Source organism: Manis javanica, chromosome 3 (genome assembly GCF_040802235.1).
Source record: "Manis javanica isolate MJ-LG chromosome 3, MJ_LKY, whole genome shotgun sequence".
Taxonomy (NCBI): Eukaryota; Metazoa; Chordata; class Mammalia; order Pholidota; family Manidae; genus Manis; species Manis javanica.
Window position 1 is genome coordinate 59,699,755 of NC_133158.1, and position 27,541 is coordinate 59,727,295.

The following is a 27,541-nucleotide window of genomic DNA, read 5'->3' on the forward strand; positions in this document are numbered from 1 at the left end:
GCTATGGTTTTGGCATCAGTACAATTTATGCATATTTGTTTATATTTTTAAAATAGTTTTGAGTTCAGCTGACTTCATCTTAGAGCTTAACCTTTTGTCGTGGCTTTCAGAATACAGATACAAAAGGTTTTCATTAGCACAGAATATACCTCAAATACGTAACACACAGTATTGATCATCTTTTAAGTCAAAATATTTTTCCTGGAAGCTAATGTTAGGGTAGATTCTGAATTAACTATGTTTCATTCAGTGAATTGCTTCATTCTTCTTATCTGTTATAAACACCAGGGACTAAACTTTCTCTCAACCTTTCTTTAATATTTTTCTCTGCTGGATATTTACAAGCCAAGCCAGCATTTTTTTATTTCCATGTTTCTGTACCTCATAGTAAGTAATGTTCTTCTTTTCCCTAAGTCTCATAATTGTCCATGATTTTATTTCATTTCACCGTGAACGTCTGTCATTTCTTTATTCACAGTGTGCCTCAAATATCTCATTTTCCTTTCTTCTGCAGGAGGGAAGACATCAACATCTTAGAGTAAATTCTTAACACCTCACTATAAATTGTTATAATATTGCTGCTTCTAGTCTGTCATCTTCCAGTATGTTTTATGTATATCACTGAATAAATCTTTCTGAAACTACTTATTTCTGTACCACTCAAAAATCTTTAAAAGTCTTACTATCTGTAGAAAAGGTGTAGGATTCAAACTTCTCAGTCTGACACTCAAGACCCTATAATTTGTCCTTGCCTTTCTCTCCAGCCTTCTTTTTCCTGCTCCTCTACTCATATTCCTCATGCCAGCCAAACTGATCTACTCATTATGCATTAATTATACCTAGTACCACATTCCCATCCTTGCAACCAAAGTATCCTCTCAGTTTCCTTGTTTGAACAAATACTTCCCACTCTTGAAAGGTCATCCCAGAACTCATATTCTCTGGTTACATTTCCAGGTCACTTGATAGTCTATTACCTTTTGTTTGTGCTTCTCTAGTACTTTTCATTTGTCCTGTATTGCCTTGTGTATGCGTGTCTATGTGTGTTTAATTTCTATATACTTTTTTTATTTCCCCAATTAGATTGCAAACTAATATGCAAATAAAACCCAGTAAGTAAGTATTGTGTCTTATTCTCATTTGTATTTCCCATGGTATTTAGCATAGGGGTAATAAATCTTAATGGTAGACAATCAACAATTGGTGTCCATGCTCTATTTTTGTGGTTGTTACCAAAAAAAACTATATTCTCCACTTTGTAAAACTGTCATGTAGAGGTGTTACAGGAACTTTTGAGACTGAAGCTTTTACATTTGCCATGAACAAATCATATAGCCTAAGGGGAGTTATAAATCACATGAAGGCCAGACAGTCTGACTTAGTTGATTCCACCTCTCTGCTCTGCAGCAGTCTGCTGAGGCCCTTCTGTATACTTTCTGAATGTGTTGTTAACTGTCCATCAACTCTTTATTTTCCACATCTTGTTCTCTGTCTCATGGACATTGAAGTTTCTAGTCTCTTAATTATAAGGCTGCGTGTGTAATAAATATGGGAGATTACTTAATTCAGCTGCTATCAGTTTAAACATTCAGCTTAGACTAGCAGTTTATCACCTCACCCTGCGCTACATTCTCTTTCCCTCAGGACCTCCCCAGAGATAATTTAGGTCTGAAAGGGACTTATTTAGTCAAGGGGAAGTTTCCTAAATAAAGTCTGAAGGTCCAAGTGGCAAAGAATTAGCCTGAGAGATTCTACTAGGGCATAGCAAACAACTCTTAAAACATTCTGGAGTTTTCGTGTCTATCCAAATTTCCTTAGAACTTTCCCATAATCAAATGAAGCATTTAGATAATTCCTACCTAAAGGGTGGAGAGCAAATATCTAGAGGTGCCTGTATTTGTTTATCCATACGAACTTTATTCTGAAAATGACTTGAGGTAGCATATAAAGATACATACTGTTTTTCAAGATAATAAAATACAAGTCACTGGGAAAGAAGAGAAAATGAGGACAGGAGAGAAAAAGATTAAACCAGGAGTAATTTTAGAGTCCCAAAGAGATGTCACAATATTCTATTAGAAAGATGGGCCACCACAAATTTTGCTCTGAGCTTTCTGGCAGACATCAGAAATAGGTAATTAAAAAACCATATATATGAATTGCAGTGTCCATATATTAGGAAAAAGGTGGAAAAAACTTCTTATTCAAGATAATAAGCTATTTTTAAAGTATGGAGGCAGGAAATTTCTTCTGTGTTTCCGTATGAAGTTGTGGAACATTCTTCTCTCCAATAAACATAATTGTTTTATGGGGTTTTATTCACCTGTCCCTTGATGTAAGTGCATCGTAAAAGAAATATGTACAGTTCACTAAAGATACATCTACAAGTGCCTAAAGTGCAGTCCCAGACACACAGCTCTCTGATGATATGGTCTGTTTTCCAAGGATAAAATTTATAGTATCTATCCTAGAGAAGGGAGTGGATCGAACAAAGAATATATTTTGGCTTTAAAAACAAAAATATGTCTTTAGTTTTGGGTTAAAAAATAAAGTTATACTACATGTTTAATGAATTACTAAATTCTACAATTGTTTGCTGAGAAAAAAAAGCAGTAGCACTCCAGCCCTCTTCCCCCTGCCCCTCCCCAGGGCAGTTGGCTGTCACCCTTCTAACTTATCATTCTGGTGTTTCTTCAGGATCTAAATACCATGCTTATAGTTTTGTTCCTTGCTTTAGCTACTGACTGTCTTGTATGCTAAGAGGGTTTAGTTCTCTCAACTCCCTCTCCTTTCACAGTACAGAGACACATTTTCAACACACAACTTCTTCCCTGTTCTGATGTAATTCAATTTTAATTTTGGTTAATATTCAGTGTTTACATTTTTATGACTACAAATGCTGTTAGAGCTGAGACACGATCTGTTAGAGCTGAGACACAATACTTTTCTTTTTCTCTATCTCTTGGTTTTTAGAGTTAATAACTATGTTTCGGTGTTTTCACTTAGCTTTCTTTGTACTTATCAATATAATTTAATCCCAGTTTACTGCCACTTATCCACAGCTCCTCTCAAGATATTTATTCCTATCAATTTCATCTTCATGAAGAAAATTTTCCTGGTGTCTCTTTCTCACTCTTACATGAACCAGTTTCCTTATGCTCCTAGGGTATAGTTTCATCCTAGAATATCTCCCTTCACCTCTCTCCTGTATTAGATCTCCTGTTTCTTTTATTTCCATACCTTCTTCCTCTTGGTTTTGTTCCATCATTTTGTTGGAATAAATCATTCAGTAGCTCTCCTAAGAAACTGAGGAGGTAAATTTATTAACAATTTCTTTATATCTCTCATACCTGATTTATAGTTTGGCTGGATATAGAATTCTATGCTGAAAATAATTTTCCTTTCAGAATTGTGTGAAGACAAATCTATTGCCTTTAGCTTACATTGTGGTTCAGAAGTCTAAATCTGTTATGATTCCTGATCTTTTGATTGGGATCTGTTCCCTGTCCCATCCCTTTCTCTCCTTCCCTCTCTCTCCTCTCTCTCTGTTTGGAAACATAAAATCTTTTAGTCCTGTGTGTTCTGAAATTTCGTGATAATGTACTATGGGGTGGGTGTATTTTCATTAATCATTCTGTCTAGTCCTTTGGATCTAAAAAGTCATACCCATCAATTTTGGGAAATTTCCTTTGACTTATGTTTTGCTATTTTCTACCATCCTTTATCTCTGTTGTCTTTTTTCTGAAAATCCTATTACTTAGATGTAGGACCTTCTATAATTTTCTTACCTTTTTGCTGTACTTTGGGAAGATTTTTTTCACCTTCATCTTTTGAACCCTATATTGAGGCTTCCATTTTTGTTTTCATGCTCCTAATTTCCAAGGGTTTCTTTTTTTTTCTTGTCTCATGGATATATGTTCTTATCTCTCCAAGAATGGTGGTGGTGGTTTTGTTCTTTGAAATTTTTTCATAATGAGCTTTTCTCTATAATTTTTTATTTCTGCTATGGTGCTTCTATAATTTCTGCTATACTGTTTCTAATTTCCAGTATTATCTTATGAAATCATTTAGTATGTTATATTCTTTCCTCTGCTAATTACTTTTCTTCTAGTTTCTTTTCATCTCTTCCTTAATGTTAGCTGTTCTTCAGGTGAGGGTTAATCCTTGGTTTACTCTTCATATTTAAAGGTAGGATCTAAAACCTTGTCAGTGGGGCTTACCAACTGAATTTCATTGCAAGAGTGGTCTTGCTGAGCTTGTTGTGGGTAGTCCCCATGTTGGTATCTTTAATTCCTCTTGGGCAGGTCAGATTTGGTAAAGAAGACTTCTCATTTCCAGTAAAGTAAGAACAGTAAAGGCATGTGTGCCAGCACTCTCCAGGCTGAGTAGGGGAAAGGCTCCAAGCATTCAGAAAGCATATATTCACTTGATCATCCTTGTTTTAGAGCAGTACCATTAGTTTCAACTCTGCCTGGTATTTCATAGTCCCGGGATGCTTCTTTTACCTTCTCCAGAGAATAAAGCTCTAGGTGTCTGTCAGAGTAACAGTAAGTATGGAACTGAGGAGGCTATTTAGGGACACAGTTGTTTTCTAAGCAGCCTTCATCTAATCTTCCTTATTGCAGCTACTTCCTTCTCCCTACCCGCATCACCATTTTTTCCAGTGATACCTGGTGCTTTTAATCCCTGAACCTTTTGAAGATCTGCAGAGTAAGTTATATTGGTTCTTGGCTTTCCCTACTGCCAGCTTAAGATTTGACTTGCCCAGATCTATTAAGTCACTTTCCACTTACGCATCTGCTTTTCAGCTTCCAAAATTAATTTTGTTGCTACTGACTCCTCTTGTGTTCTTCTTCTTCTTATGTTTTATGCTTAAAAAATGATGCCTTTATTATAACTTTAGTGATGTTTCCAAGAGTGGGTGAAAAGAGATGTGTGTTTGAGGACCCGTTCTTTCCCCAGATAACATGACATTATTTCTTACTACCAAGCTTTTAATGAGCACTGGTAATAAAAGTGTTTAAAGACAATTCCTGGAATATAGATAGACAGTTTGCTTATCAAAGGCAAATCCATCATCATTGTATCATCATCATCATCATTGCTGTCATCACCACTATCACCACTAATATGTGTGAAGTACATTAATTTTCTCATTTAATTCTCATAATCTTATGAGAGGTACTGTAATTATCTTCATTTTGTAAGTGAGAGAAGTTAAGGCTTAGAAGGGGTAAGGACCATGCATAAGGTCACACAACCAATGTGGGCAGGATACTTGACTGCAAAGCCTAAGTGCTGTTAACCTCTGGGCCTGGGCATTAGCACCTTCTTCATAATAACCATCAGCTAAGCTAGTGTTAAGGTTGATACCCATGTAAGAAAGTTTACAAGCCTATTCAGGGCACATAGCTAGATAGAGAGCCAGTCTATCTTCATGCTTGTTGTAGGGACTTACCACCCACAAAGAAGCTGTAGATCCTTTAAGTCTATCCCATGTCAGAGTTGTAGGTCTAGAGACAACATAGAACCTCAGAGCCAGGGGGCTGTGTCAAAGTTAGTCAGGCTCTACAGCCTTGATGGCAGCTCCATGGGGTGATTCCCACCAGCCTGACTGTGTAGTGCACCATTTTGGAGATCATGTTGCAGTGATATGTCAGTGGACTGTTAGGTGCTGGTAGTCTGTTGTGGTGCCTGACTGACTTGGTGGATGGGAAGCTCCTGATGACTTAGAGCTGGGTAATGCAATGTGTGAATCACCCTTTTACTTTCCCTTTGGTGAAAGCTGAAGGAATTGAAGAATCTGCAGCAGCAATACTTACAGGTGAACCAAGAAATCACTGAGTTACGTCCACTGAGGGCTCAACTTCAGGAGTATCAAGATAAGACAAAAACATTTCAGATTATGCAAGAAGAGCTCAGGCAGGAAAATGTCTCCTGGCAGCATGAGCTGCATCAGCTCAGGTATGATAATCCCTGCTTTTCCTTTGTTTTCTTTTTTTAATTTACTGTGAAATAATATAGATTTATAGGAAGTTGCAAAAATAGTACAGAGCACCCCACATACATGTCACTCAGTTTCCTCCAGAGGTACCATCTTACATAACTATAGTACAATATCAAAATCAGGAAATTGACACTGGTACAATTCAAAAACCTTTTTCAGATTTTTACCAGTTTTACATTCACTCAAGTATGTGTGTGTGTAGTTCTGTACAACTTAATCATATGCGAAGATTCATTTAACCAGCACCACCACCAAGATAAATTTCCATCACCACAGATACATCCCTGTGCTACCAGTTCACAGCCACACTTTACCCCTGCTCCACCCTCACATCCCTAAGCTCTGCCAACCACTAATCTATTATCCATCTCTATAATTTTGTCTTTCTGGGAATGTTTTTTAAATGGAATCATACAATGTGCAATCTTTTGAAATGCTTTTTACATCTATCATTATGCCCTTGAGATCCATCAACATTATTGTATATACCAATAGTTCATTCTTCTTATTGACAAATAGTATTGCATACTGTGAATTCTTTTAGCCATTCATCCACTGAAGGACATGACTGTTTCTGCTTTTTAGCTATTATTAATAAAAATGCTATAAGCATTTGTGTATAAGTTTTTATGTGGACAATAAGTTTTCATTTTTCTGTGGCAATTGCTCGAGTGTAAATGGCTAGGTCATATTATAAGTGTATGTTTAGCTTTTTAAGAAACTACAAAACTATATTCCAGAATGTCCATATCATCTGCCAGCAAGATATGAGTGATCCAGTTTCAGTATCAAATCCTTCATCTTTGTCAGCATTGATATTGTAACTATATTTTAGTTGTTTTTAGTAAGTATATAATGCTCTCCCATGTGATTTTAATTTGCATAATGTCTAACATACTTTTTTATGGGCTTATTTGACATCATATATCCTTTCTGATGAAATGTTCATGTGTTTTATCTATTTTCTAATTGGGTTGTTAATTTTTTACTGTTGAGTTTTGAGAGTTCTTTATATATTCTAGAGACAAGTTCTTGTCAGGTATGTGGCTTGCAAATACCTTCTCCCAGTCTGCAGTTTACCTTTTCATCCTTCTCAACAAAGTCTTTTTAATTTTGATGAAATCCAATTCATTGATTACAATTTTCCTCTTCATTCAGATTCAGTAATTTCTATCATTCTCTCTTCACTGTCACCAATTCTTTCCTTTCATCACCTCCATTCTACTATTGAGCCCATTAAATTAGCTTTTTATTTTGGATATTTTATTTTTCTGTTCCAAAGTCCAAACTTCCCTTTTGGCCTTTCATGATACTACCTCTGCAGGGGCAGGGAGGAATGCTTTGCTACCTTGTCAGAGGTGGAGATGGATGTCCAGCTCCATGTTTGTGTCCGCTGATGACACCACGGTGGGGGTGGGGGGTGGGGGTGGTCTGAGAGAGGCACCTCTTTACCACTGGGTGATGGTGACAGTCCAGGGTGCACAGTTGGCTTCTCCTGACAGCACCTGCAAGGAGGGTTAGGTGCACCTAGTTACCTTCAGGCAAGGTTGTCAGTCTAGCCTATCCACTGGGATTTGGTCAATGGGGGAAGGAAGATAACTGTGTTTTTTCCATAGTGTTTGCCTGGAGTGGGTTGGTTATTCTAATTATTGTTTCTGTCTCACTAGGCTGCCCCTTCTGGTCCTTTGGCAAGAGAGGCAAACTTTTCTTGGCACTCACTGGTGTTTCCAAGTTGCTATATCCTCCCTGGTGCAGTGTGGGATATATAGAATTCAAAAAGAAAAACCAGTGAATTCACAGCCATGTCATCCTGCAAGTCCTAGAGTTTCTAGCTGATCCACCTTCTTTTCTCCATCTTTCTAAGGGAGGAATAAGGAGAAATGTATCTGTTCCTCCTCTGGACCCAGAAATTCATGCCCTTTTCTTTTAAAGATGAATAAGTACTACATGGTACTATTAGAGCAGACAAAATTATAATAGGAGCTGTAATTCTGATTGATTTTGTAATTCGGTGTTTCTAACAAATTTGATTCTCTCCACTCCCAGGAATAGCTGCCCAGTTTTATTCTATTAGAATCTTAGCTCATTATTGAGCGATCCTGCTCTCACTGTATCTTCTGCCTGATATACATGCTGACAGTTGATTTTAGGGCCTTCTAGAGGTGATCAGGACCACATCAGAGCAGCACCTTGGCGTTGCCCATATTATCTCCAGACACCTGGAACTACAAAAACACTGTGTCCAGTTTCCAGTGTAAACCTAAGAAGAGCTGCGAAGCTCTAAAGGGTTATTTTCTGCAGCCACCTGTTCCTCTTTAAATTTCCTCAAAGAGCATTCTGAAAGATATATTCCCTATAAAACTGACCCTTAGGAAAGAGAAAAGGGGGGAGAAAAAAATTATTTTAGAGCAATTTGGAAGAAAAATAAAGTTGTATATTAAATATATGTAAGTGAGTAAATTAGGAGAAGGAAAGGAAGACATTTTACTTCACTTTCAGAAGGAAGAAGAAAATGAGGATACAGATTTGATTCACTGATTTTAGAACCAGCTTCTTTAGCTGAGTATCTTCAAGACTTCCTGTGTTTTGCTCTTGAAATAGGTGGGATTAGAAATATCTGGGAAAAATGAGCTTTTCAAACATGATAGTGTTAGTGTATCTTATTCAAGTGTCTATTGGCATTGGGGTTGGCTTATCAAAAGCCTGGGTTTATGCCATAACCTTTCTTTTCCACTTGTGGCCCCTGGTTTGCTTATTCTGCCTTGTTCTGCCTTCTCTACCTACGGGGTAGGTGAGGTATAGCCCTTTGATGGCCGAGTTCTATTAAGTAATCAGGTTTGTTCCTGAGCCCCATTCTCCAATGAGGGTGTCTTTCCACACCATAACCACTTGTCCATCCTTCCAAAATAATGTCAGCTTGAGACTTTTTATGGAAGATTGTGCTCTTCCTTGTGCATGCTTACTTGTACATTCCCCCTTTCTTGTTCTAATTTTTCCTAGCAAAATACCAAAGAAGGTGTTTTAGAAAATTCCCATGCCTCTTATAATAGTACCCTGTAATAAAAAAATACGTTTTTTAGTTCCTAAGTTTTAGCTTTGCCTTTTTGAAAAAATTATGACTACATTCTAAATCACCTCTTAGCAAAGCATGATTATTTCATGACAGGTATATGTCATTAGAAAAAAAGGGACCATTTTGCCTTATTTCATGAGAGAAAGACAAAAAGTCAAATATGGTTCAAACAAAATCTTGTATATTGGGAAAAACAGGGATATGGGTACTTCTCAAAGTGAAAAGATGCTGCAGACATATGATTGCAATCCCAATGGGTTTTCTCAGGCATAGTATAGAAAGAAATAGAACTTCTTAATGAATATGAAAGAGAGGCCATTTTTGCTAGTGCTACAGAAAATTAGCTGGGGTCAAATAGAAGCCTCCCTCTTAGCCAAATTCAGGGAATAAATAAAAAGAAATATTAACAGCTCATTTATTATGAAGTGCCAGGCTCTGTGGTGCATGACGGATAGTATCTCAGTGTGGGGAAGTTGGGGTTCCTATGGGCAGGGTCCTCATTGAACTTAAACCACCTGATGTAACTGGCCTGTTGCTGGACTGCCGATTCCCCACCTGTAGGCAATAAGCTGTTATTGCGCTATATAGAGAGCTCGGCCCAGTGCTCTGGGAGGAGGTAGAGATGCTAGTGCTTGCCCTACTGCCAGAGAACCAGCCAGATAATAAACCCTTTCACCCCAAGAACGTTTTGCTATCGATTTCTTTGGTCACACTGAATCCATAGCGAACTTGCCCGGGGCTGAAACCCATTGGCAAGACAATTGGTGAAAGTGGGCAGGGTTCACTGTTGACCAAGGAAAAAGACAGGCTGCCCTTCTGGGAGGGGTGCTTCAGTGGACTGCCCCTGTGAATGGGGAGACAGTGGATCGTCCCCCAACGGGTATGTGGTCTGAGGTGGCTTGCCTCCTAGAGGACTGGGCCCTGGGCCCCACCCCAGGACTGGAGGCAAGTGGAGGTGACACCTGAGGCAATAGGGGTGGCTCTCAATATAGTAAGCAGATCCTTTGAGAATTAGAGTGCCCGTGAGGCAGCAGAGACTCTGGGTTGGCTGCTTCTCACAGTCTTAAAAACGTCTACAGAGGAGACCCAAGAAATGGTGGTGCGAAAATGTGAGCTGCAAACTTCAGTAGATTCCCTGGGGAGGGAACTGGCATTGTTTCAAGAGGTGGCAGGAGAACAGAGCTGCAGATGTGTGTGGATGCCCTGAGGAGGGAAATGGTATTGATGTGGGAGGAGGCAGCACGAGAGAGTGCGAGGTGCAAACCTCTGTGGATTCCCTGAGGAAAGAGATGGCCTTGATGCGAGAGGAGGCAGCACAGGATTGCCGGCAGCAAGGTGCCATGTATTCTGAAGGAGGCAGTGCTGCCAGGTGTTCTGAAGGAGGAAGATGCCATCAAAGAAAAGGACAAACTCCTGAGGGAAGCACAGGCGGAGGTGGCACGAGAACATCAGCTGCAAAGCATTGAGCTGAAGGTAAGAGAGCTTCTGAAGACTGAACTAGCATTGCTGCGAGGCACAGTAGAAAAGGTAAAGGTTGTAGCAGAGGAGGCACTCAGGGGAGGGGAGAGAAAAGTGCCGTTAGCCCCAGAAATGAAGGAGCTGGGGAAGGATGAAGGGGTGGTGCCGGAGGCACTGGCCCCTCCAGTATTAAAAGCACACCCAGTGGTTGTAAAGAAAATAAAAACCCAGCAGCTGAAAGTTCCCCAAGGAGAGGAGATGCCCCCTCCCCAGGTCAGAGAGCACTCTATGCTCCGCCCCTGCACTCAGGCTGAGCTGGTGGATTTGGGCTCTCGGTTTAGGCAGAAGCTCTCAGAGTCAATATCAGCTTGGCTCCTGCATCTGTGGGGCTTAGGGGTGGATGGAATTGTTCAGAGATGGAAAGCTGTCTTCCCTGATAGTGCAGCGTGCCTTGAGGCAGCGATTACAAAATGCACATCAGACCCCCGGGAGTCACTCCCTCTTCGATTGGCTTATGGCTGCAATTCATGCTGTCTGGCCCAATCCAGGTCATCTGCCACCCTCTCCTGTTAGATGGCAGACGTATGCTGAACTCCAACAGGTGCTATGAGAGCTAGGCGTAAGAAATGCCATCTATAGTCCAGAGAATTATAACCCAGATGAAGAGATTTTCACTACTGGGATGAGAAATACTGTACTTCAAAGGGCTCCTACATCCCTCTTTGGGTCTCTAGTGGCCATTCTTTCTCCTCACTTAGGGAAGCCCCATAAGCAAAGTGACACATACACTATCAGACTTAGGAGAGGCAGAAGCAAAGAGAATTCGGAATGAAATAAGACCTGTTACTCACAAGAAGAATTTACAGGGCCCTATGAAGGTTATGAGGACCCAGATGTGGGTTGATTTAATATGGGCAGGAGCAGATGGAAGGAAATTAGATGGGAAGCCAAACAGGATCTTACTGGAGCTATGGCAACAGCTGAAACCAGAGCAGCAGTTCCAGCCATTAAGACCAAAGAGGCAGAGGTCAGAGACAGAGCCACGAGTCCGGCCTGTGTGTTTGCAAGACTTCCTGCTGGAGTATGAGCCAACCTCACTTGAGCCCACACAGGAAGGTGATTGGGGAATGCAGTTTGACTGAGGGAAAGGTCAAGGTATCTGCGCTGAGAGACGGGGTGGGTGGTGACCAGAGGTCACATGTTGAAACAGCTATCCATTGGTCCCCAGTGAACATACAATGTGTCCTGGTTCTGGATACAGGGGCTGAATGTTCACTGATTCATGGTAACCCTGAGCAGTTCCCTGGGACCCCCACTATCATAGATGGATACATGGGGAAGGCTATCAGGGTGAAAAAAGCCCAGATCCCTTTGGGAATAGGGCGTCTACCCCCAAAAGAATACACTGTGTATATATCTCCTATCCCTGACTATATTTTGGGGATTGATATCCTGCAGGGTCTATGGTCGTAGACCACTGCAGGTGAGTTCAAACTGAGGGTACGTGTGGTGAAGGCAGTTCTGAGGGGACATGCTAGGCACCTGCCCATAGCTTTGCCTGTGCCTCGGCGGGTGACTAGTACCAAACAATACAAACTGCCTGGAGGGCATAAAGAGATTGCAGAAACTCTCCTGGATCTAGAAAAGGTGGGTATTATAAAGCCCACCCATAGTCCTTTCAATTCCCCAGTGTGGCCTGTAAAAAAGCCAGGTGGCTCCTGGCGTATGACTGTGGATTATAGAGAACTGAATAAAGTCATACCCCCTATGCATGCTGCTGTCTCCTCTATTGCAGGCTTGATGGATACCCTCAGCCATGAACTAGAAACATACCATTATGTGGTAGATCTTGCTAATGCCTCCTTTTCCATTGACATTGAGCAGGAATGTCAGGAACAGTTTGCCTTCACGTGGGAAGGATGGCAATGGACTTTCACCATCCTTCCACAGGGATACCTCCACAGCCCCACCATCTGTCATGGACTTGTAGCCCAGGACTTGGCTACATGGGAGAAACTGCCAACGGTGCGGCTGTACCATTATATTGATGATGTCACGTTCACATCCAATTCTCTTTCAGATCTAGAAGGTGCAGCACCTAGACTGCTGCAACATTTACAGGAGAAAGGATGGGCTATGAACAGTGCCAAGGTTCAGGGACCTGGTTTGTCTGTTAAATTCCTGGGGGTCGTCTGGTCGGGTAAGACCAAAGTTATACCAGAAGCAGTTATAGGCAAGTCCAGGCCTTCCTACTTCCACAACTGTAACATTGCTGCAGGAATTTCTGGGTCTTCTAGGCTACTGGAGAGTGTTTATACCGCACTTGGCGCAAATTCTGAAGCCCTTATACCGGTTGGTACGAAAGGGCATCAGGTGGGACTGGGATGAGACGTGCATCTGCCTTTACTACAGCAAAATGGGCAGTCAAGGCCGTGCAGGCCTTGAGTGTGATAGACCCATCAAGGCCCTATGAGCTGGATGTTCATGTCACTGAAGATGGTTATAGCTGGGGTTTCTGGCAGCGGCTTGAACAAACTCGCCAACCCTTTGGAGTCTAGTCACAACTCTGGAAGGGGACAGAGGTTCGATACACTTTGATAGAAAAACAACTGGCTGCTGTGTATCACACCTTGTTGGCTACAGAACCCATTACTGGAATGGTCCCGATGAAGGTAATAATAACCACCTATCCCATATTGGGTTGGGTACGAGACTGGACCCAAAAGCCAAGGAGTGATGTGGAACAAACACCCACACTAGCCAAGTGGGGTGCTTACCTACAGCAGTGTAGTGCTCTCTCTAGTAGCCCCTTGAGTGAAGAACTCCAACGCTTGTTGGGGCCGGTGACATATACCAGTGAAAAACAGGAAGAACTTGCTTTGAACCATTAGTAGCAGAGAGTCCCTATTGGGAGGGAAGAGCCCCTGTACCCGAAGATGCATGGTATATGGATGGCTCCAGCTGTGAGCAGCCCCCAAAATGGAGGGCCATAGCTTTCCATCCTAAGACTGAGACAATATCGATGGAAGATGGTAAGGGGAAGAGCAGCCAATGGGCAGAGTTGCAGGCGGTGTGACTTGTGATCAGCCAGGAGCCCTCCCCTATAGTTGTCTGCACTGATAGCTGGGCTATCAGGGCTTGACCTGTGGCTACCAACCTGGTACCATGCCAACTGGCTGGTTGGTCACTGACCCTTTTGGGGGCAAGAATTATGGCAAGACTTATGGGCCTGTGGTCAGACCCAAATAATTACAGTATACCATGTGACAGGTCATTTGCCACTGGCATCCCCAGGAAATGATGAGGCAGATAAATTGGCCCAGATACGTTGGTTAGAAGGAAAGCCTGCCTCTGATGTAACCCAATGGCTACATCAGCGTTTGTTGCATGCAGGGCAAAAGACAATGTGGGCTGTAGCCTGTTGGTGGGGCTTGCCTTTGACCTTCAAAGAAGTTAGTAGAACCCGGCAGGAGTGTGTTGTGTGCTCCAAAAAAGACTTACATCGAATTCCACAGCAACATGGAACAATAGCTAAGGGGCCTATATGCCTCGTCAGGTGGCAGATAGACTATATTGGGTCTCTACCTGTGTCAGAAGGATATCGGTACGCGATGACTTGTGTGGACACAGCTACTGGACTTCTGGTTGCTTTTCCTACCTGTTGTGCAGACCAGCAGGCAACCAAAAGAGGCCTGGAGCATCTCTTTGCTGCCTATGGCTGACCACAGGTGATTGAGAGTGATCAGGGCACCCATTTTACTGGACTTACACTGCAAAAAGGGGTACGACAGCTGGGAATCAAGTGGAAGTTTCATGTGCCATACAATCCTACTGCAGCAGGCATGATAGAGAGGCACAATGGCTTGTTAAAATCCGGACTAAAGTCAGATACCAATAGTCTGCAGGGATGGTCAGTCTGTTTATGGACTGTACTATGGCGTTTGAATGAGAGACCCCAAAAGAGAGCCCTGAGCCCCGTAGACATGTTAACATATATAGCTGCCTCTCCCATACAACTGCAAGTACAAACCAAGGAAGAATTACTGAAGCCGAGGTTTGGCCACTAGAATAACATCTTGCTGCCAGCACTGACTGCACTGAACCCCGGAGACTCCATTGAGTGGATGTGGCCTTGGACCTTTCGACACATGGACCAACGATGGCTGGCTCTCCTGGCACCTTGGGGACGAGGCCTGGAAGCTGGCCCCCTGTGTATGCCTGGAATAACAGCAGAGTGGCCGCCAAAGGTCACAGTAGTATATCCTGAACGGCCAGAGGTAGAAGCATCTTACTGGGGAGTTTTGTTTCATCAGTATGGCCAGTGCATGTCCCTCCAGTAGCACTGTATATAGACCTTTCATAACCCCCATGGGGAAAGGAGTAAAAGTATGGTATACTAGACCTGGGACCCCCTTCCTGCTACAGTCCTATCACAGGACCACTCTCTTGCATGCATCCTACCTATGGACAAGATTTGCCTATGTTGGTGGCATTAAAATATGTGTCTTATCACCCCTAAAGTCTTTGTGGATTGGGAACTTCCTCTGGTTTGAGGATTATAATTTTTGTTATTAGGAACCTTCTCTGGCTTGAGGATTATTATAATTTTTGTATCAAAATCTTGCTGTATCTTAATTTTTATTATCTCTTAAGTTGTTGTTATCTGTTGCTATTGTGGAATCTGGTTACAGTGCTCCAGCTTTCTTGCACAGGGACCATTGCGGAAGATTGAAAGCATGTAGATTGTAAGGCGAGAATCCTGGAGGGGTGGAATGTGGGGAAGTTGGGGTTCCTCTGGCCAGGATCCTCACTGAACTTATCCACCACCTGATGATGTAACTGGCCTGTTGCTGGGCTGCTGCTTCCACACCTTTAGACAATAAGCCATTATTGTGCTATATAGAGAACTCGACCCAGTGCTCTGGGCAGAGGCAGAGACGCTAGTGCTTGACCTACTGCCAGAGAACAAGCCGGGTAGGTAATAAACCCTTTCACCGCAAGAACATTTTGCTGTCGATTTCTTTGGTCACACTGAATCCATAGCAAACTTGCCCGGGGCTGACACCCACTTGCAAGACACTCAGTTAGTCCTCAACATTTTATGGAGTAGATTGTTTATTTCCATTTTATCAGTGAGGCTCAGAGAGATTAAGTAACCTTTACCCAGGGTCTCATGCTTCTTGTGTGATAGAGCCAGCAGCAGCATCTTGCTGCATAGTTCTGTTTATAATATAAATTCCACTTGGGTTATGTATTTTCTTTACTACATCTCTGCAGCCCATAATACTACTTCAAATATGTAATAATTCATCTTTGTCTCAGAAGTATATTTTTTACTGTGATTGTGTTTTTCCAGGATGGAGAAGAGTTCCTGGGAAAGCCATGAGAGGAGAATGAAGGAGCAGTACCTTATGGCTATCTCAGATAAGGATCAGCAGCTGCGTCACCTGCAGAGTCTTATGAGGGAATTGAGGTCTTCTTCCCAGACCGATACATTCAAAGTGCAATACCAAAAACAGGTGAGGAATTTCAAAGCTGGTTGCTATTCAGAGGTAACACTATCCAGGAAGCATCCACTTCCTTTCAGCTAAGTGCCCATCTGCCAGTATTAGGCAAACCACCTTATGACTTCCAGCGAGTGGGCAGGGTTTCTGGAGGCAAGGAATTAAGCATGGACAATGTTAGGAGAGAATTTCACCAGTGTTTGTATCTTGGCAGGCTTCTCCAGAGTCAGCAGTTTCTCTAGATGGATCACAAAACCTAGTTTATGAGACAGAACTTAGGACTCAGCTCAATGACAGCTTAAAGGAAATTCACCAGAAGGAATTAAGAATTCAGCAACTGAACAGCAAGGTAAGTGTTTCCTGCTAGAGTGAAATTCAATTTCTTGTTCCCACAAGTAGAAGGAAGAAGGTAAGTAGCAGCTGCATAAGCCTAGGCTCTAGCTGGAGCCTGTCTTAGGGGGGTGGGAGTTTCACCTCAATCAGAGCCGGGTTGCTCACCCCAAAGCACTGGACACAGGACCATTTATTTTTCTTCACCCTTGGAGAGTCCTTGGGAATGATTTGGAAAAATACATTCAGTAAGAATAAAGCAGCCAACTCCTTCAGGAAGTCAGTCTTCTTCCCCAGCATCATCCCCCCATCTGTTTATCACTTGTTAGTATTATTGAGACAACTCACCATACATCCTCCAACAAATTCCTCTTTACTTCCCACCAATGTGCGATAGGGGAGAGTCTCAGGAAGGAGGGAGGAGGCCTTTCAGATGGGATTAAATAGCAGGGATGAAGGTAGGAAGTGTGTTTTTCATTCCAGTGCATTTGTAGGCTTACTCACGTGTCTGATACTCTGGAACTAAAGAAGCCCGCTTGCATTTTCCCAAACCTGAACTTTTCCACTCTAGAAACTCTAGGGAAACATGCCAGAGTTGATGGGACCTATTGCTATGAGGAAGAGCCACTTGGCCATCTGGTCCCTAGGGTACAGGCCAAGGCAGGATTAAAGAACATTGTCCTTGGGTGCCTTCTCACATCTGTGTTTTCTCTCCTCATCCATTCTCTGCCTTCTCTTCCTCCTTCACCTGCCTCCCCTCCTCCACCTCCCAAGTATCATACTCCTGTTGCTTTCTGACTATTCAGAGTATTCATTAATGGCACCTCCGTAGTTCTGCCTTCTTCAGAGGCACCCAGATAAGGTAGTTTATGTCCAAACTAAAAGGGATTTAAGAAGTCATTTAGACTCTGGAGTCCAAAGATTGGCTTTGAGGAGAGCTGTGAATGTCGAAAAATTACTCGCAAAATTGTGTGTGCATGCATGTAAGTTTCTCATCACAAGAACTCATCAGTTCATCAAGGGATCTGTGATCCAAAAATGGTAAAGATCAGGAGGCTGTATCACCAATGAGGAAGTAAGGCCCAAAAGTATTAGGTAAGCAGTTTGCCTAAGGTATTAGGAGGAGGTCAGTCTGAAATAAATACAGTAATGTAGATGGAAAAGTGCAGTGCCTGACTTATGTACAAGGTACTTATTAAATTTCAAATTCAACTAACTAAAATGTAGTATCAGAAACTAACATAATACCTTTAACTTTGGCAGAGGAATTTGCATTTTAGAAAATAGGTTTGTTTAGGGTGGAGTCAAGATGGCAGCGTGAGTAGAGCTGTGGAAATCTCCCAAAACCATATATATTTTTGAAAATACAGAAAATTCAACTATCCCTAAAAGAGAGACCAGAAGATACAGGCCAATAGCCAGGCTACATCTACACCTGCGAGAACCCAGCGCCTCATGAAGGGGGTAAGATACAAGCCCCGGCCCGGCGGAACCCAAGCGCCCCTCATCCCAGCTCCTGGCAGGAGGAGAGGAATCGGAGTGGGGAGGGAGAGGGAACCCAGGACTGCTAAATAGCCAGCCCTAGCCATCCGCACTGGAGTGCAGACACACAGTGCATGGAGTGCTGGATACTAGGGAAATGGGACAGTAAAACCTGTGAGTGGGTCCCCACAGCCACCGCCCTGGGACAAAGAAAAACGAGTGCTTTTTGAAAGACTTAAAGGGACAGGGACCCCACAGCTGGACGGAGACATCCTGAGACACTTAGCCCAGCAGCTGGGAATCCCGGGGAACTCCGGGCACCCTAACCCCCTGGGCAGTAGGGTGGCACAGAGGCCCCTCACAGCGATAAACAGCCTCCCACCTGTTCCCCCTCCGATGCTGCTCCTCCACAGTAGAGCAGCAGCCTGAGGCAGGCCATGCCCACAGCAAATGCAGAGCTTAACACCACAGCAGCTGGGCAAGAATCAGAGACATCTGTGCGCAGCTTCCCAGCACAAGCCGCTAGGAGTTGCCATTCTCCCAGGAGAGGAAGGCCACAAACCAGCAAGAAGGGAAGTTCTCCGAGCCAACACACATGCCAGCTCCCCACAACTACGTCTATCACCATGAAAAGGCAGAAGAATTTGATACAGACCAAACTAACCCAGACATCCTCCCCTGAGAAGGAATCTGGGGAGATAGCTGTAACCAAGCTCACTGAAAAAGAATATAAAATGAAGGTCATAACCATGCTGATGGAGCTGCAGAAAAATATGCAAGAGCTAAGGCATAAAGTACGGAAGGAGACTACAGAAATGAAACAATCTCTGGAAGGATTTATAAGCAGAATGGATAAGATACAAGAGGCCATTGATGGAATAGAAACCAGAGAACAGGAATGCATAGAAGCTGGCGCAGAGACAGATAAAAGGATCTCAAGGAATGAAACAATATTAAGAGAACTGTGTGACCAATCCAAAAGGAACAATATCTGCATTATAGAGGTAACAGAAGAAGAGAGAGAAAAAGGGATAGAAAGTGTATTTGAAGAAATAATTGCTGAAAACTTCCCCAAACTGGGGGAGGAAATAATCGTTCAGACTATGGAAGTACACAGAACTCCCAACAGAAGGGACCCAAGGAGGACAACACCAAGACACATAATAATTAAAATGGCAAAGATCAAGGACAAGGACAGAGTTTTAAAGGCACCTAGAGAGGAAAAAGGTCACCTACAAAGGAAAACCCATCAGGCTATCATCAGACTTATCAACAGAAACCTTACAGGCCAGAAGAGAATGGCATGATATATTTAATGCAGTAAAACAGAAGGGCCTTGAAACCAAGGATACTGTATCCAGCACGATTATCGTTTACATATGAAGGAGGGATTAAACAATTCCCAGACAAGCTAAAGTTGAGGGAATTTGCCTCTCACAAACCACCTCTACAGGGTATTTTAGAGGGACTGCTCTAGATGGGAGCACTCCTAAGGCTAAACAGCTGTCACCAGAAAAAATAAAATAACAGCAAAGAAAGCAGACCAGCCAAATACCAACTAAAGGCAAAAACATTAAATCAGCTACCAACAAAAGCAGTTAAAGGAAACACAAAAGAGCACAGAATAAAACACCCAACATATAAAGAATAGAGGAAGAGGAATAAGAAGGGAGAGAAATAAAGACTCACTAGACAGTGTCTATAATAGCTCAATAAGCGAGTTAAGTTAGGCAGTAAGACACTAAAGAAGCTAACCTTGAACCTTTGGTAACCACGAATCTAAAGCCTGCAATGGCAATAAGTACATATCTTTCAATAATCACCCTAAATATAAATGGACCGAATGCACCAATCAAAAGACACAGAGTAAAAGAACTGATAAAAAAGCAGGACCCATCTATATGCTGCTTACAAGAGATCCACCTCAAACCCAAACACATGCACAGACTAAAAGTCAAGGGATAGAAAAAGATATTCCATGCAAACAACAGGGAGAAAGAAGTAGGTGTTGCAGTACTAGTATCAGACAAAATAGACTTCAAAACAAAGAAAGTAACAAGAGATAAAGAAGGACATTACATAACGATAAAGGGCTTAGTCCAACAAGAGGATATAACCATTCTAAATATATATGCACCCAACACAGGAGCACCAGCATATGTGAAACAAATACTAACAGAACTAAAGCAGGAAATAGAATGCAATGCATTCATTTTAGGAGTCTTCAACACACCACTCACTCCAAAGGATAGATCCACCAGACAGAAAATAAGTAAGGACACAGAGGCACCGAACAACATACTAGAACAGATGGACCTAATAGATATCTATAGAACTCTACATCCAAAAGCAACAGGATACACATTCTTCTCAAGTGCACATGGAACATTCTCCAGAATAGACCACATACTAGACCACAAAAAGAGCCTCAGTAAATTCAAGAAGATTGAAATTCTACCAACCAACTTTTCAGACCACAAAGGTATAAAACTAGAAATAAATTTTACAAAGAAAGCAAAAAGGCCCACAGACACATGGAGGCTTAACAACATGCTCCTAAATAATTAATGGTTCAATGACCAAATTAAAATAGAGATCAAGCAATATATGGAAACAAACGACAACAACAACAACACAAAACCCCAACTTCTGTGGGACACAGCAAATGCAGTCTTAAGAGGAAAGTATATAGCAATCCAGGCATATTTAAAGAAGGAAGAACAATCCCAACTGAATAATCTAACATCACAATTATTGAACCTGGAAAAAGAAGAACAAATGAGTCCTAAAGTCAGCAGAAGGAGGGACATAATAAAGATCAGAGAAGAAATAAACAAAATTGAGAAGAATAAAGCAATAGAAAAAATCAATGAAACCAAGAGCTGGTTCTTTGAGAAAATAAACAAAACAGATAAGCCTCTAGCCAGACTTACTAAGAGAAAAAGAGAATCAACACACATCAACAGAACCAGAAATGAGAAAGGAAAAATCATGACGGACCCCATAGGAATACAAACAATAATTAGAGACTACTATGACAATCTATATGCTAACAAGCTGGGAAACCTAGAAGAAATGGACAACTTCTTAGAAAAATACAACCTTCCAAGACTGACCAAGGAAGAAACACAAAATCTAAACAAACCAATTACCAGCAAAGAAATTGAATCAGTAATCAAAAAACTACCCAAGAACGAAACTCCCAGGCCAGATGGATTTACCTCAGAATTTTATCAGACATACAGAAAAGACATAATACCCATTGTCCTTAAAGTTTTCCAAAACATAGAAGAGGAGGGAATACTCCCAAACTCATTCTATGAAGACATTACCCTAATACTAAAACCAGGCAAATACCCCACCAAAAAAGAAAATTAGAGACCAATATCCCTGATGAACGTAGATGCAAAAATACTCAACAAAATATTAGCAAACCGAATTCAAAAATACATCAAAAGGATCATACACCATGACCAAGTGGGATTCATCACAGGGATGCAAGGATGGTACAACATTTGAAAATCCATCAACATCATCCACTACATAAACAAAAAGAAAGACAAAAACCACATGATCATCTCCATAGATGCTGAAAAAGCATTCAACAAAATTCAACATCCATTCATGATAAACTCTCAGCAAAATGGATATACAGGGCAAGTACCTCAACATAATAAAGGCCATATATGATAAGCCCACAGCCAAGATCATACTGAATGGTAAGAAGCTGAAAGCTTTTCCTCTGAGATCGGGAACAAGACAGGGATGCCCACTCTCCCAACTGTTATTCAACATAGTACTGGAGGTCCTGGCCACAGCAATTACACAAAACGAAGAAATACAACCAATCCAAATTGGTAAAGAAGAAGTTAAACTGTCACTATTTTCAGATGACATGATATTGTGCATAAAAAACCCTAAAGACTCCACTCCAAAACTACTAGAGCTAATATCAGAATTCAGCAAAGTTGCAGAATACAAAATTAACACACAGAAATCTGTGGCTTTCCTATACACTAACAATGAACTAATAGAAAGAGAAATCAGGAAAATAATTCCATTCACAATTGCATCAAAAAGAATAAAATACCTAGGAATAAACCTAACCAAGGAAGTGAAAGACCTGTACCCTGAAAACTATGACACTCTTGAGAGAAATTAAAGAGGACACCAGCAAATGGAAACTCATCCCATGCTCTTGGCTAGGAAGAATTAATATCATCAAAATGGCCATCCTGTCCAAAGCAATATACAGATTTGATGCAATCCCTATCAAATTACCAACAACATTCTTCAACGAACTGGAAGAAATGGTTCAAAAATTCATATGGAAACCCCAAAGACCCTGAATAGCCAAAGCAGTCCTAAGAAGGAAGAATAAAGTGGGGGGGATCTTGCTCCTCAACTTCAAGCTCTACTACAAACCCATAGTAATCAAGACAATTTGCTACTGGCACAATAACAGAGCCACGGACCAGTGGAACAAAATAGAGACTCCAGAAATTAACCCAAACGTATATGGTCAATTAATATACGATAAAGGAGCCATGGACATACAATGGGAAAATGACAGTCTCTTCAACAGATGGTGCTGGCAAAAGTGGGCAGCTACATGTAAGAGAATAAAACTGAATCACTGTCTAACCCCATACACAAAAGTAAATTTGAAATGGATCAAAGACCTGAATGTAAGTCATGAAACCACAAAACTCCTAGAAAAAATTAGGCAAAAATCTCTTGGACATAAACATGAGTGTCTTCTTCATGAACATATTTCCCCGGGCAGGGAAACAAAAGCAAAAATGAACAAGTGGGACTATATCAAGCTGAAAAGCTTCTGTACAGCAAAGGACACCATCAATAGAACAAAAAGGTACCCTATAGTAAAGGAGAATATATTCATAAATGACAGATCCGATAAACGGGTAACATCCAAAATATATAAAGAGTTCATGCACCTCAACAAACAAAAAGCAAATAATCCAATTAAAAAATGGGGAGAGGGGCTGAACAGACAGTTCTCCAAAGAAGAAATTCAGATGGCCAACAGACACATGAAATGCTCCACATTGCTAGTCATCAGAGAAATGCAAATTAAAACCACAATGGGATATCACCTCACACCAATAAGAATTGCCACCATCCAAAAGACAAACAACAACAAATGTTGGTGAGGTTGTGGAGAAAGGGGAACCCTCCTACACTGCTGTTGGGAATGTAAATTAGTTCAACCATTGTGGAAAGCAGTATGGAGGTTCCTCAAAAAGCTCAAAATAAATACACCATTTGACCCAGGAATTCCACTTCTAGGAATTTACCCTAAGAATGCAGCAGCCCAGTTTGAAAAAGACAGATGCATCCCTATGTTTGTCGCAGCGGTGTTTACAGTGGCCAAGAAGTGGAAGCAACCTAAGTGTCCATCAGTAGATGAGTGGATAAAGAAGATGTGGTACATATACATAATGGAATATTATTCAGCCATAAGAAGAAAACAAATCCTACCATTTGCAACAACATGAGTGGAGCTAGAGGGTATTATGCTCAGTGAAATAAGCCAGGCGGAGGAAGACAAGTATCAAATGATTTCATTCATCTGTGGAGTATAAGAACAAAGAAAAACTGAAGGAACAAAACAGCAGCAGAATCACAGAACCCAAGAATGGTCTAACGGTTACCAAAAGGAAAGGGACTGGGGAGGATGGGTGGTAAGGGAGGGATAAGGGCGGGGGAAGAAAGGGGGCATTACAATTGGTATGTATAATATGGTGGAGGCCTGGGGAGGGTTGTGCAACACAGTGAAGACAAGTAGTGATTCTACAGCATCTCACTACACTGATGGACAGTGACTGTAATGGGGTGTGTGTGGGGGAACTTGGCAGCGAAGGGGGGAGCCTAGTAAACAATGTTCTTCATGTAATTGTAGATTAGGGATAATAAAATTAAAAAAAAAACAGGCACATTTTCAAAATTTCAAAAAAAAATAAAATAGGTTTTTTTATCCAAATAAATTGGTAAATTTGCAGACCCTTTGTTGGGGGAATTGTTTGGAGTTTTCAGTGAGGGTTCCAGAGCAGCTCCTACCCAGTTCCTCTTCTAGCCAGTCAGTTGTTTCCAGAGAGTTCTGCCCTTCACAGCTCTGTAACACCTCTTCTTTCTGTAAACTAGATCCCATCTCAACCTTGTTATGTTTGTTCTCCTGAACATTGATCTGTGAATCACTCTGAGCATTTGTATTTTTTCAAGGATACAATTCAGAACTGTTAGATAATGAAATCATTTTAGTGGATTGCACCTAAAAGTTTTTAATGTAAATGTTTTATTGAAGTAAAACATATAGAAAAGTACACGGATCATAAATACAGCATGACATGATATATTTCACAAAGTGAAGACACCTGTATATAATACCCAGATGAAGAATCAGAACATACCAGAAGCCTGGAAGTGCCTGTGTCATCTTCTAGTCACTAACACTCCCATAAGTACTATGTATAAATGGAATCGTATCTTTTGTGTTCCTCTTTTAGTTCATGAGATTCATCCATATTGTATATAATGTGATTTTCCCTTTCTCATGCTATATAGTATTGCATTGTTGGAATATACCGTAATTTCTCTATTCTGTTAGGGGACTTTTGGGTTGTTCTAGTTTGGGCTATTACAAATAGTAAAAATAGTGTTTTTTACAAAACAAAATAGATTGGAAATATGTATATATTATGTAATATAAACAAATTGTTTATCTTGTTTTGAGAAACAGTTTCAGTTACATATATTTGTGTACTGGTTCTGGTCATAAAGTTATGTTTTCTTTTAAGAACTTTATTGAGATGTTCTTCACATACCGCTTAAAGTATGAGAAACACTGCTTTAGGTCACTGTCATTGTAGGTGAGAGAGAGACCTCTTCCTTTAGAAGTTGGCAGTAAGCAGGCATTTCTACCCCTAGTGCCATTCATTCCTTCAGTTCTTGAGCAAAGAGCTATTACTTGTCTTCTATGAGCCTGGCCATATGCTAGATATTGAGGATATACACTGGCCGCCCATGTAATCCAGTGAGCTTAGAGCATCTCTCAGAATAGGTCCCAAGGACTAGGGGAATTGCTTCTTGGGCCCTAAAATGGGATTGTAGTAGATAGGCTGACAGCACAAGGTGACTCCTCTCCAAGCCACTGCCCTAATTCTTTCTGTGGATGCTCAGATTTTATATATGTGTCTACCAGCATCACTGGATGTTTTATGTAATGCAAACTTAAAAACATTATTGGTATAATATAGTCTAGATTATTCCCTCCTATTCTGTTTTACAACTATACAGACGGTGAGATGCAGTAACTCATGAGCTAGGACAAGGTCAGTAGACTTTTCCTTAAAAGCCCAAAAGTAAATATTTTAGGTTTGTAGGCCTCTCTGTTGCAGCTACGCAGCTCTGCAGTTGTAGCGCCAAAGCAGCCATAGACAATACGTAAACAAATGGAGTGTCTGTCTTCCAACTGAATCGTATTTACAAAAAATGGCAGTAGGCCCTGGACCATAGGTTTGCCACCCCTAAACTATACAAGGATCTGTGTGTCCGCACAAACCTTGTAAAAGGTGGTTTATATGCACATGGCTTATAAGCAATTACTTCTCCAGTTAAGGGGATTTTTCCTTCCAGTGGATACAGAGCTATCCTTTTTCTTCTATATCTGCCAAGGAAAAAGTATTGGGTTTTTCATTACTGGGGTTCCTTTTGTATTTTGTTGTTGTGGTTTTTTTTTTTTTTTTCAGTATGGTTTGGGCTGTTTACCATGGCCAGGAAGATTAACTTCCTTCTGTGTTTTAAAGGATCATGTTACTCTCTATCTCAAACCCAGTGATTGTCATTGTACCCAGCTACCTCTGCCTGCAAATTAGTATGGCTTCTCTAGCATTTATATCCTTTCCCTTTACTTGGTACTTCTACCCCTCCCCCCAGAAAAACCCATAATCTACCTAACTTCCCTTGATGAACTTCCTGATGGGACATCATCAGGTAGTGGATACTTTTGAGTCCTGGTCTGCCCTTTCGCCCCTTGACATTGGGGAAGTCCCTGCTCACCTCTTGCTGTCATCAGAAATCCTACCTTTACCTCCCTCAAATAAGAAAATACTTTTGAAAGTGCTTTGAAACTTGCAATTGCTCTTCAGAGGTAAGGGTGTTTGTTTTGTTTTCATTCTGGCTGTACAGATTTTTTTGTTGTACCACATAGATTTCTTATTCTACTTTTCTGTATGCATCAAATGTCCTTCCCAGTTAGAGTATCTCTAGAAAACAGTTCATCTTCTCTGAACATTGATTCAACTTTTTACATAAATATTAACCCAAAATACTTCAAGAATATCAGGAAAAGATTGAATGTGCGGCCAGGTACACCAGTTTCCCTTCATTTAATGTACATAGTCCTAATGTAGATACTTCAGAGACATCCTGTAGTTGTTAATGTGTCTGGATGTTAATCATACCTAAAACTTGAAACTCAACCGTGTGTAAGAGTGGAATTAAAATTATAGTTGCAGGGGACTGAATTCAAATCATTGGGTAGAAACAAAGTGGGCAAATTTTTCATTCAGCATAAAAAATACTTTCTGCTTCTGACATGGTAAAAAATGGTTGGGGCTGCTTTGTCAGGTACTTAGCACTCCTGACACTGGACATAGACAAGGGAAGACTGAGTAAAAGTACCTGTTGCTCATGTAGAAGAGGAGAGGCCTGTTTTCAGTGCCTGTAATGTTCCCACCTGGGAGGGTCTGTGCTCCCACCATAGTTTCTTACATGTACACAGATATATTAGGATTTCTTCTGTTTTTCCCTCCTACCACATATTATAATTTCTCATTCTGCTTTCTTGGTACTTATAATTCTCTATGGCATTGAAGAATCTGTCCAATAACATTACTGTGTGAGTTTTCAGGTGCCAGCTCTCCTTCCACCCATCCAGCCATAATGAATTCTGAAGTTTATAGTCATTTGTTAGTAATATTGACTTGGACCCAAGCTTTTGCCTTTCTCCTCTTAGGTATCTGGGTAGCCTCTCCTATTAAATTGTGGGTTTCTGCTTCCTGGCTTTTGAGTCAATATTCGAGGCACCATAAATAAAGCTTCCTTCTAGTCCCCCAGAATTGTTTTCCTTTCCCAGTTGAAAAATTCCAAGTTCTCTCACTGAAGAAACACACCGTGCTATTGTTACTATTACTGAAACAAGGGTCTTACATAAAGAAACAGTCCACCTAAGCGCTGCTGGCAGTGATACAGGCCTTTGGGATGGTGCTAATCCTTGCCTCCATTTCAGTTCTCCCAGCTTTTAGAAGAGAAAAATACCCTTTCAGTTCAGCTCTCTGATACCAGTCAGAGTCTTCGTGAGAACCAGCAACACTACAGTGACCTTTTTAATCACTGTGCAGTCTTGGAGAAGCAGGTTCAAGAGCTGCAAGCGGTGAGTAGAAGGAAGGTGAGAGGCTGGGAAAAGTGTTATGAAATTGAGGGCAAGTGAGAGCATAAAGAGCAGCACTAAAGCGGCTAATGTGCTCAAGCTGAAGATGAACTAGGTGTGATGGAAGAAGGAGAAGAGGAGAGTGTTAGTGGAAATGGGATCAGGGTCTGGAAAAAATTAAAGGGTGAAGGGACTAGAAGGAAAAAGATGAATGAGGTGGTGGGAGAGAAATGGAA

General features: G+C 41.3%; 2 protein-coding genes across 14 annotated transcripts in view; both read left to right on the forward strand.

Moving 5' to 3' along the window:
• GOLGB1 (golgin B1) overlaps positions 1-27,541 on the forward strand; it is a 103,494-nt gene that overhangs the window by 71,539 nt on the left and 4,414 nt on the right. For 12 of the 13 annotated variants that reach the window (XR_005059909.2, XM_017676608.3, XM_017676562.3 and 9 more), the window contains 4 exons: positions 5,786-5,964; positions 15,895-16,057; positions 16,257-16,391; positions 27,165-27,308. Coding sequence is in view for 11 of the 13 variants with exons in the window: in XM_017676608.3 (XP_017532097.3) it covers positions 5,786-5,964; positions 15,895-16,057; positions 16,257-16,391; positions 27,165-27,308 (621 nt within the window). In the remaining 2 variants the exon portion in view is untranslated. The remainder of the gene's footprint in view (positions 1-5,785; positions 5,965-15,894; positions 16,058-16,256; positions 16,392-27,164; positions 27,309-27,541) is intronic. The other variant, XR_005059910.2, reaches the window with a different exon arrangement.
• On the forward strand, positions 9,565-15,887 carry LOC140848131 (uncharacterized). The gene is made up of 3 exons (XM_073230389.1): positions 9,565-9,600; positions 10,386-10,553; positions 12,423-15,887. The coding sequence occupies exons 1-3, from the start codon at positions 9,565-9,567 to the stop codon at positions 12,924-12,926; spliced, it is 708 nt and encodes a 235-aa protein (XP_073086490.1). The 3' UTR covers positions 12,927-15,887.